At 40.5% G+C, this 11826-nt stretch overlaps 1 protein-coding gene across 2 annotated transcripts in view; it reads right to left on the bottom strand.

Annotated features, from left to right (window-relative positions):
• Positions 1–334: 334 nt before the first annotated feature.
• Positions 335–11826, bottom strand: part of RNF168 (ring finger protein 168) — a 39162-nt gene continuing 27670 nt past the window's right edge. The window contains exons 5-6 of one of the 2 annotated variants that reach the window (XM_012470699.3): positions 6063–6144; positions 335–3288 (exon numbers count right to left, since the gene is read on the bottom strand). In XM_012470699.3, coding sequence (XP_012326122.2) covers positions 2341–3288; positions 6063–6144 — 1030 coding nt within the window. In that variant the 3' untranslated portion in view covers positions 335–2340. The remainder of the gene's footprint in view (positions 3289–6062; positions 6145–11826) is intronic. The other variant, XM_064366967.1, reaches the window with a different exon arrangement.

Here is an 11826-nt window from a genome sequence, read left to right as displayed (position 1 = left end):
GGGATTACAGGCGTCAGCCACCATGCCCAGCTGAGTTATTGGTCTTTTTCTTAAAGAACTGGAAGATACTTTACATAAAGGAATTAGCTCTTTGTGATGAGTTGCAACTATTTCTCCCCAAGTTTGCCACAGCTTCCAATTTCCCTTGATGGTAGTTTTTGTTATGCAGAACTTTTAGTTTTTATGTAGCCGACTTTTACATACTTTTAAGTCCATTTTTATTTTTAATATTTTATTTTTCAGATTCCAGCCTCTGCACAGCCTTAGTACTCCCTGAGAAATTAAACGTTTTCATATCCCTTCCACAAAAATGTGAGGAAAAAGTAGCAGCACATTCCAATGACTAATACATTTATTAGTTTCTAACAAAAAGAGGATACATGGTAAGAATAGCAGAAATACTAATAGAGAAATTAGTTTATCTTGAAACCAATTTTAGTCAGGAAGACTTCTTCACAGACAAGTAGCTGAATATATAAATCCTAAATATACCACACGATAGGCTATTGTTTTTCCATTCTTTTTTGGTCACAGACTAATCCAAGCAGATTAAATAACTTTTAATTTGAGGAGTTCCAAGAATGTCCACTCTAAAACATGAAGTGAAACTGCTTAGAGAATACTGATTTGACGAGAAAATTGATCTTGGTCTGTTTTAGACACATTTGGTTAGTTTATTTTTACTTAAGGACCAATGTGACAGTATAGTTGCAAATCATACTTCATTTGACTACAATCATTACTCAGAGAGCAATCACCTTAAGAGGCAAATTAAGTTTTAAATTAGCACAGAATTTATAATTAACCAATCAAAATTGATAATAGATGCCATCAAGTATGCAAAGATTAACAAAATTTCTATTACAAAACTTGGAGGAAAAAGTCTTAATGACATACAAAAATACTGGCAAATTTAAGCCAGAATTACCTCTAAGACATTTTATCGTATTTTCCCATTCAAAGAATAGATGACTAGGTATCAGCAGAAATGTTGTTAAAGCTGCCTGTTCGTTACTAATTAATGAAACAAAAGATCAACCGTCTCTAAGCTAAATTTCACAAAATGAAATCAGTGTCTTCTGATTTAACTTTCAGGAGTAAGAAAGGGCAAAACCCAAGCATTCTATTTTCTATTTCTGTTCATAAACTCAAAAAAGAGCAGCATCAAAACAAATGACAATATAAGAAAATACATGGTAATGTTGCAGGTTCCATAACATAAGACACTGTGATATAACTCTCCCATAATCTCATTTTTTTCTGGAATAGCAGATGAACAGAAATGCAGGTTTCCAAAAATTCACACAATTTAGTAACTAATTTTTATTTTGACACCTGATAGTATGGTGTGAAAAGCTACAAAACCCAAATGTCTCCTGTGTTGTTTCACAAAGGAAGAACAAGGGAGCAAACTGCCAAACTGTACCTGCTGCTTCACCCAGGACCAGTTTCTGACCACCCTTTCAGTTGCAATGATCCCAGACCGTCAGTCACCTTATCCAGCTTCATCCCAGCTCTTAACTTCTTTTGCATAGTCTAGTTTCCTTTCTGGCAACAAACTCTCAATTTCCTAGAAAACCCTGATTTTCTGATTTAACACTGATTCGAATACATTTTAAACGAAAGGAAAGAGGCCAGGCATGGTGGCTCATGCCTGTAATCCCAGCATTCTGGGAGGCCAAAGCAGGTGGATCCTCTCAGGTCAGGAATGCAAGAGAATCCCATCTCTACTAAAAATAGCAAAAAATTTTAGCTGGGCGTGGTGGCGCACACCTGTGATCCCAGCTACTCGGGAGGCTGAGGCAGGAGAATCGCTTGAACCTGGGAGGCGGAGGTTGCAGTGAGCTGAGATTTCACCATTGCACTGCAGCCTGGACAACAGAGCAAAACTTGATTTAAAAACAAAAAATCACCAAAGAAATCGCTACAGGGCTGAAAATTTAGTTAAATTGGAGATGGAAATTAGATTACTTCAGGAAAATACATTTTGAGTACTCTGTAAACGTGGGACAATAGCCAAGAAAATGTGGATTTTAAACCCTACATGGGTTCCTTAATTACTTAGAATAGTATAATCTTGATTTGATTACCAGTCATGACAAAAAGGTGAGCAAAGGCCAAAAAACATGCATTTTTTGGAAAAAGAATGGCACCTGAAGACTTCTTGGAGCTGGCCAAGGCATAAGGTATTGTCCTTACAACCACACAGACCTTTAATTAAGGACAGTTAGTGTGCCTAGAAAGCAGCATGAATGACACATGTATAAAGATTCTATGATAGAAAAGAGCTTCACAATCCAGCTTTACTAGATTACAAAGCACTCCCTTTAAAGGCGTGCATTACTTTGTACATCTGTGAAACATCTGAAAAATGCTTTTCTGTGAAATGTTTGGCTGTAGGGAATGAGCACTTCTGGATACGTTACGATGCTCTCTAGTAGAATTTGGCGTCTTTCTTCCATTAACTGAATGCTTCAGCTGCATCCTAACAGACAGTCGCCTATTTTCGTCCCTTGAGCCTCTCTCAGGTTTTGGGTGCTCTCTATCAGTTTGCCTTTTGAAGTTCCTATCTCTGGAATTCTTCCTCTGTCCATTTCGCACTTTGTCTGGAGGTGAGGATGTAGCACGTAAGTGATATTCATCTGGGGATCCTTTTTGCCGGTTTGGCTTCATTTGTTCTTTGTCCACTTCCTTCTGAAGTTGTATTGCCAATAACCTGTCCTGTTCTTCTTGTTTACGTCTCTCTAACAGTAGATGCTCCAAATCTATCAGTTTTTGGGTAACGTTTGTTTCTGTTTCCTCTTGATCTGAGGAAGAGTTAGGGAACATCTTCCTTCTTTTTGCAGAAAAGCATGCATCCTTGATGGCTTCAAAGGAAGATTCTTGGTTTTTTCTTTTGGAAATATCCTTACTGATCAGTAGGCAAGACTCTTCATTTTCTGTCTCACCTGTGTTGTTTCTGTTTGTCTGTGTAACCCCTGATGTGGCGCACCCACTCTCTGTTCTGCCAATAGGCACAACTGCAGTTTCTTTAGAGTCAGGATCTCTGGTTTCAAGTCCATCTGGAGTTAAGACACACTCTTTATCATGATTGTTTGGTCCTGTTTTGACTTTTCTTTCGTGGTACAATTCAGCACCACAGGCACATAACCATGGCATGGGGGACTCTACTGAAGAATCTGCACTTTGTTCTCCAATTCCAAGGCATATCTGTGGAGAAAGTGTTGGCATATCTTCTATTTCTGTGTCTTGCCATGTTGGGCTTTTGATATCACTACTGTCAATGTCCTGTAGAAAACAGAAAAAGACTGAGTGAACTAGGGGAAAATATCGAATCATAAGATGCAAGTCTAATTACACTGATACTGTAGCTGACCTGTTAGTATACATTATTCAGTATTATTAATAAGGTTTGTTTATTTATTTAGAGACAGAGTCTTGCTCTGTCACCCAGGCTGGAGTGCAGTGGCGTGATCTCAGCTCACTGCCACCTTCACCTCCCAGCTTTAAGTGATTCTCCCGCCTCAGCCTCCCAAGTAGGTGTTTGTTTGTTTGTTTAATTTTTTGAGACGGAGTCTCACTCTGTCGCCCAGGCTAGAGTGCAATGACGTGATCTTGGCTCACCGTAACCTCCGCTACCCAGGTTCAAGTGATTCTGCTGCCTCAGAATCGCTTGAACCTGGGTGGCGGAGACTACAGGTGTGTGCCACCACACCCGGCTAATTTATTTTTAGTAGAGATGGAGTTTCGCCGTGTTGGCCAGGCTGGCCTCAAACTCCTAACCTCAGGTATCTGCCCACCTTGGCCACCCAAAGTGCTGGGATTACAGGAGTGAGTCACCATACCCGCCATTATTTATTCTTAGTAGTATTTTTATTTCATGGGCCAATTTTGATGAAGTAACGTATTACTTCATTTTCACTCCCATGAAAACCTACAGATTAAAACCCACAGAGCAGATTCCAAATATGGCCAATAGCTAGTAGCAGGACCTGACCTCTTTTCACCTTACAAAGGTTCGCCAGTACAGTGGTTTTTAACCCTTTTCTGTGCTGTAGACCTTCCTTTTGGTATTTAGGTGAAGCTTACAGACAACTTTTGAGAATAACATTTTTAAGTAAGAAATTTAGATATATAGTGGCTTTACAAAAGGAACAATATTGTAACACAATTATTAAAAGATTTTTAAAATGTGATGTAATAATGTGCATCTATTAACACACTAAATAAGATCTACTAGCCAGTCTAATAGCTCGTAATATCTAATTGTCTGTGTCATCCCTGATGTACTGCACCCACTCTGTTTTGCCACAAGGTGTAACTGCGGTCTAATATCAAAGTAGAGATAAGTATGAATGATATTTAAAGATATCCATAACATGACCGGGCACAGTGGCTCATGCCTATAATTCCAGCACTTTGGGAGGCTGAGGTGGGCGGATCACCTGAGGTCAGGAGTTTGAGACCAGCCTGGCCAACATAGTGAAACTCCATCTCTACTGAAAGTACAAAAATTAGCCGGGCATGGGGGTGTAAGCCTGTAGTCCCAGCTACCAGGGAAGCTGAGGATCCACGGCACTCCAGCCTGGGCAACAGATTCTCTCTCAAAAAACAGACAAAACAAAACAAACAAGGAAAACAAAACAAACCAAAAAAACCACCCAGTGTCTGGAAGACAAAGCTCGGGACTTCTTAAGTAACTTACAACTGTCGGCTGGGTGTGTTTCTTACCAAAACCCCTGGAAGCTACACCCGTTGTTTGTTACAAGAAGTAACTGACACTTACAGGGTATGCATCTTCAAAGTAGTTAATACACTCACTTGTGTGGTCTTACTTCCAGGGTATCACTTTGGAGCTCTGCTGTTGAGGACTCCTGCTGAACACACTTGCCTGATGCTGCCTTACTAGCATGCTTTTCCCCTCATCCTGTAATATTCTTTTTTTTTTTTGAGGCAGAGTCTCACTCTCTCGCCCAGGCTGGAGTGCAGCGGCATGATCTTAGCTCACTGCAACCTCTGCCTCCCAGGTTCAAGTGATTCTCCTGCCTCAGCCTCCTGAGTAGCTGGGACTACAGGTGTGTGCCACACCTAGTTGATTTTTTTTTTTTTTTTTTTTTTTGTATTTTTAGTAGAGATGTGGTTTCACCACATTGGCCAGGGTCATCTCAAACTCCTGATTTCAGATGATCCAGCCACTTCAGCCTCCCAAAGTGCTAGGATTACAGGCATTAGCCACTGTGCCCAGCTTCCCATCTTGTAATACTCTAAGTGAAGCTGGTGCCAGGTATAACTTCTTCAGTTTTGTCAGTTTGGATTACGTACATAGGTCAAGGATCAGTAATCTATGGTTCATGGACCAAATCCAGCCTCCGCCTGTTTTTGTATACGAAGTTTTATTGGAATACATACAAGCTAATTTGTGTACATATTATCTATAGACGCTTTCACAGTATAAGACGTTGTGACACAGACCATACTAACCACAAAGGCTAAAATATTTACTCTCTAGCCCATTAGAGAAAAACTTTGCTTTTTAAGGTAGATTTGCTTTCTGTATTAAGTGTATTTTAAAAATTGTAAAGTTTCCTTTAGAGAAAAAGAAAAAGTGCTTTTTCTCTAGGTGAGCCTAAGATGACTAAGAGTGTTTTCATTAACTACAGTGGCTTTTTTTTTTTTTTGGAGACAGAGTCTCACTCTGTCGCCAGGCTAGACTGGAGTACAGTGGTGTGATCTTGGCTCACTGCAACCTCTGCCTCCTGGGTCCAAACGATCCCACTGCCTCAGCCTCCCGAGTAGCTGGGACTACAGGCACATGCCACCACACCAAGCTCATTTTTGCATTTTTAGTAGAGACGGGGTTTCACCATGTTGGCCAAAATGGTCTCAATCTCTTGACCTCGTGATCCGCCCGTCTCAGCCTCTGAAAGTGTTGGGATTACAGGCGTGAGCCAATGTGCCCAGCCAACAACAGTGGCTTTTTTTTAGTTAGAACACTACGGGTATTAGTAATCTATGGCATTAATAAACCAGCAAAACTCAGAACATCTTCAGTATCAACATACCTTAGATACGGAATTTTTCCTGACTTCTTGTACAACTTCAGAGTGTGAGGCTGACCCAAACTGAGATTTAGGTGTCAAATACCTTAAAAAAGAGTTTACCAAAGTTTGAATGCTTTGAAAGACAGACAGTATGTACCAACATAATAAAGCCAAATTAACGATTTATACCGAAGGTTGTCTGGTTTGCTGCTTGACTGATTTATGAGAGTGTTTCTTTTTGGTGCTTCAGGTATTTTGGTCTAATTCCAGGACAAAACTTAAATGGTTGAGTATTGATATTTCAGTCAAAAACAGAAGAGGAAGTAAAAGTCAAATCTAAATATTTCTTCTTTTCTTTTTTTTTGAGATGGAGTCTCACTCTGTTGTCCAGGCTGAAGGGCAGTGGCATGATCTTGGCTCATTGCAACCTCCACCTCCTGGGTTCAAACGATTCTCCTGCCTCAGCCTCCCAAGTAGCTGGGATTACAGGCGTGTGCCACCAGGCCCAGCTAATTTTTGTGTTTTTAGTAGAAATGGATTTTCATCATGTTGGTCAGACTAGTCTCAAACTCCTGACCTCGTAATCCACCTGACTTGGCCTCCCAAAGAGCTGGGATTACAGGCATGAGCCATAGTGCCTGGTCTAAATATTTCTTAATTCTTGAAAAAAGCTTAAAAAAGCAGATAGCAGGGGCAGGGCACAGTGGCTCAAGCCTGTAATCCCAGCACTTTGGGAGGCCGAGGTGGGTGGATCTCAAGGTCAGGAGCTCGAGACCAGCTGGCCAAATAGTGAAACCCCATCTCTACTAAAAATACAAAAAATTAGTCGGGCGTGGTGGTGGGTGCCTGTAATCCCAGCTACTTGGGAGGCTGAGGCAGGAAAATGTCTTGAACCTGGGAGGCAGAGGCTGCAGTGATCCGAGATTGTGCCACTGCACTCCAGCCTGGGCAACAGTGTGAGACTCTGTCTCAAAATAATAAATAAATATGTTGAACAATGAGAACACAGGAACACAGGGAGGGGAGCATCACACACTGTGGTCTGTTGTGGGGGGCCAAGGGAGGGACAGCAGGGGAGTGGGAGGTCAGGGAGGGATAACATGGTGAGAAACGCCAGATGTAGGTGATGGGGGGATGAAGGCAGCAAACCACATCACCATGTGTGTACCTATACAACAATCCTGCATGATCTGCACATGTACCCCAGAACCTAAAGTACAATTAAATAAATATATTTTTTTAAACTTCATATATAGTGCAAATAAATAAAATAAAATTTTTTGAATAATCAATAAGCAGACAGTATCAAAACAATGCAAGACTATAGTCCTCCCAAAAGTAATGAAAATGATGCTTTAAGCCAGGAGAAAGGATATGTTAGTTTCTTCTTTATGCCAGAAATGTTGGCTGTTCTCTACATTTTAAATCTCTACTACTGGGAAAAAGTCCATGATTAAATTCTTTACTATCCTGGTACAAAGATGTTATTATATGTATTTTTATATCAACTCTCTTTTTTTTGTTTGAGACAGAGTCTTACTCTGTCACCCAGGCTGGAGTGCAGTGATGTGATCTAGGCTTACTGTAACCTCTGTCTCCCAGGTTCAAGTGATTCTGCTGCCTTAGACTCCCAGGTAGCTGTGAGTACAGGCATGTGCCAGCATGCCTGGCTAATTTTTGTATTTTTATTTTTATTGTTTACTTATTAACTTTTTTTTTGAGACACAGTCTCACTGTCACTCAGCCTGGAGTGCAGTGGCATGATCTTGGCTCACTGCAACCTCTGCCTCCCGGATTCAAGTGATTCTCCTGCCTTAGCCTCCCAAGTAGCTGGGACTACAGGTGCACACCACCAGGCGTGGGTAATTTTTGTATTTTTAGTAGAGACGGGGTTTTACCATGTTGGCCAGGATGGTCTTGATCTCCTAACCTCGTGATCCACCTGCTTTGGCCTCCCAAAGTGTTGGGATTACAGGTGGTTGAGTCAATGAACCCGGCCAATTTTTGTATTTTTAGTAGAGACGGGGTTTCACCATGTTGGCGAGGCTGGTCTCGAACTACTGACCTCAGGTTATCTGCCTGCTTCAGCCTCCCAAAGTGCTGGGATTACAGGCGTGAGCCACTGTGCCTGGCCCTCAACTCTCTTCCTAAAAATATACATATCTTTATATTTCTAAGAATCTTTAATTGGCTGTTTGCCACTGAAAACATTAAGTTTTTAAGATAATGGAAAACGTTATTAAAAAAAGGGGAGAATAAAAAAGGCAGGGTACAAGATGGTAGGTATAGTTTAAAAATTGTATTGCTTTGCTTTTTATACACTGAGATTTGAAAAAAATAAAAATAAATAAAAATCGCAAAATATCCAAAAATGTACAAATTTGTTTAAATTACTATGTTTAAAAGTGGCAGAAATCTCCCAAAATGTTGGTTGCCTCCAAATGGTGGTAACTTTGGGTGATTTTCAAAGAGCAGCAAGCTATTATTACATTTAGAATTAAAGGGAAAAAAAAAAAGAAAAAAAGGTGACTACAAATAATACACAAATTCATAAGTTACACTGTGTCAAAAGCACCAACAAGTAGCATATGGAACAGTAAAACCTAGACAGAGATCTCATATAAAGAACTAATGAATATTCCTTATGGGTAAACAAGAGTATCTAAAGATATTTAGTTATACCAATCTATATATTTACTATGTAAACTGAAGAACCACCACCAAATTTTCTGTTGAAAAGAAGCTGTCTCATTTAGTTTCTCAAGGCTGAAGAATTCCTTCTGCCAATGCCGATGCTGGACCACTAGTTACCAAGTATATCAGTACCAAAGTATCATTGCTACAATTGTTTTTAAGTTCATAAGCAGAGAACAAAATGTTATTACTTATCCAACAGAATCAGTCAAGATTCATTAACTCTCTTGGATATTCCTCATTTATAATAACCAAGTAATGTATGAATACATGCTCCTTCTAAAAAATAAGCAGAACTGGCGGTGGTGGTTCATGCCTGTAATTCTAACACTTTGGGAGGCTGAGGTGGAAGGATCATTTGAGGCCAGGAGTTTGAGACCTGGACAACAAAGCAAGACCTATCTCTACAAAAAATTAGAAAAAAAAATTAGCTGGGCATAATGGTGTGTGCCTATAGTCCCAGCTAATCTGGAGGCTGAGGTGGGAGGATCACTTGAGCCCAAGAGTTTGAGGCTGCAGTGAGCTATTCTCTTGCCACTATGGCCTAAGTGACAGTGAGACCTTGTCTCTTAAACAAAACAGAAATACAGGACATTTATGTCATCAACCCTTTCCCGACTCATGTTTTAAGAATTTTCTTTTTCTTTTTTCCTTGAGTCTGAATTTTTGGGATCCATTCCCATTTGCTTGCCATTCCCATTTTCTTTACGTGTTAAGTTTAGCCTAAAGCTGCCTCCTTACATATGTTAAGATTTCTCTCTACATAGTGAACTATAGCCTAAAAATGGAGGTGTAAACAGTCTGTACACTCACCAAGTTTTGGCCAAAGGGGGCCAACTTGAAATCATGTTCAAATAAGATGAATGCCGAGCTGTAATAACCAACCACTCTCGCTGTTTCTGCACCTCACGTCTGCTTTCCATTCAGCACTTTCCCTTTTCTGTCCATAAATCTTCCAACATGCGGTTTTACTGCAGTCTCTCTAAGCCTACTCTGACTCAGGAGGCTACCCAATTTGTGAATTGTCCTTTGCTTAATTAAACTCTGTTAATTTAATTTGTCTACAGTTTTCCTTCTAACATTTATAACCAATTTAAATATATATATATGATTTCTATGTAACACACACTGTCTTTTTTATTTATTTCATTTATTTATTTAGTTTGGAGATAGAGTCTTACTCTGTCGCCCAGGCTGGAGTGCAATGACATGATCTCTGCTCACTGCAACCTCCGCCTCCTGGGTTTAAGCAACTCTCCTGTCTCAGCCTCCCAGTAGCTGGGATTACAGGTGTCTGCCACCACACCCAGCTAATTTTTGTATTTTTGGTAGAGGCAGGGTTTCGTCATGTTGGCCTGGCTGGTCTTGAACTCCTGACCTCAGGTGATTTGTCCCCCTTGGTCTCCCAAAGTGTTGGGATTACAGGCGTGAGCCACGACACCTGGCCATTATTTTATTTTTTGAGGCAGGGTCTCACTCTCTCACCAAGGCTGGAGTGCAGTAGCACAATCATGGCTCACTGAAGCTTTGACCTCCCAGGCTCAAGCAATCCTCCTACCTCAGCCTCCCAAATAGCTGGAACCACAGGCACATGCCACCATCCCCCTGCTAATTTCTGTATTTTTTGTAGAGACAGAGTTTCCCCATGTTGCCCAGGCTGATCTCAAACTCCTGGGCTCAAGTAATCCACCTGCCTTGGCCTCCCAAATTGCTGGGATTGCAGGTATGAGCCACTGCACCCAGCCTCACACTTTTTTTTTTTTTTGAGACAGAGTCTCACTCTGTCGCCCAGGCTGGCATGCAGTGGCATGACCACGACTCACTGCAACCTCTGCCTCCCAGGTTCAAGCTATTCTCCTGCCTCAGCCTCCTGAGTAGCTGGGATTACAGGTGCCTGCCACCATACCCTGCTAATTTTTTTCTATTTTTAGTAGAGACGAGGTTTCACCATCTTGGCCAAGCTGGTCTTGAACTCCTGACTTTGCCCGGCCCTTTTCACGTATTTATTAGCTTTCAGGTTTCATTTACCATGAAGTCAAAGTTCTTTGCTCATTTTTCTATGGAGCATGTTTTTCTCATTAATAGATGGATATTCTTTAATAGTAACTTTTTGTCAGTTAAATAAGTTAAAATATCTTCTTGAAGTCTGCAGCTTATCTTTTTATTCTCTATAGGTATTTTGATAGACATTCTTAAACTGTGGTGTGTTTCTAAGCTACCTATTCTGTTGCTTCAGTCCATTTGTCTGTTCATCCCAGTGTCCCTCATTATCTCTCTCTCTTTCTCTCTCTCTCTCCTGGACTCAAGCTCAAACGATTCACCACACCCAGCCACATTTTATTTTTCTTCAGGAGTATCTTTTCAATATGGATTTTATTAAAGTCAGTCTGTTGTGTTAAAAAAAAAAGTTGGAATTCTGACTCGAATTGCGTTGACTCTATAGATCAATTTGAGGAGATCTGACCATTTTGTAGTATTAGGCATCTTCTAACCCATGAATATTGTATATTTAATAGAATATAATTTTCTCCATGGGTCTTACAGATTTTTCTTTTTTTAAGACATAGTCTTGCTCTGTTGCCCAGGCTAGAGTGCAGTGGTACAATCATAGCTCATTGCAGCCGCCAACCTTCCAAGCTCAAGTGATCCTCCTACCTCAGCCATCTGAGTAGCTGAGACTACAGGTGTGCGTCATCATGCCTGGTTGATTTTTTAATTTTTTTTTAAGAGATGGAGTCTCCTATGCTGCCCAGGCTGGTCTTGAACTCCTGGGCTCAAGCAATCCTCCCACCTCAGTCTCCCAAAGTGCTAGGATTATAGGCATGAGCCACCATGCTTGGCTCAGATTTTAATACATTTATTTCTAAGTTCGTTTTGTTTTCTGATACTACTTTCGACAGAGTTATTTTTAAAGTTACATTTTACAACTGATTTTTTTGTACAGATTTTATACCTAGCAACCTTGCTAAACTCTTCATTCTAAAAATGTACCTCTGATTTCTTGGGTTTTCTACATAGATAATTACACCTCCTTTGAATAGTGATAGCTTCTTTTTCCTTCCTTTCCAGACTCACGTCTTATTTCCTTTTA

The sequence above is a fragment of the Aotus nancymaae genome, unplaced genomic scaffold, assembly GCF_030222135.1.
Source record: "Aotus nancymaae isolate 86718 unplaced genomic scaffold, 86718_ANA_hifiasm-v0.15.2.pri h1tg000067l, whole genome shotgun sequence".
Classification (NCBI taxonomy): Eukaryota; Metazoa; Chordata; class Mammalia; order Primates; family Aotidae; genus Aotus; species Aotus nancymaae.
The sequence above is the reverse complement of the archived record's forward strand: the minus strand, read 5'-3'. Positions and strand labels throughout refer to the sequence as shown.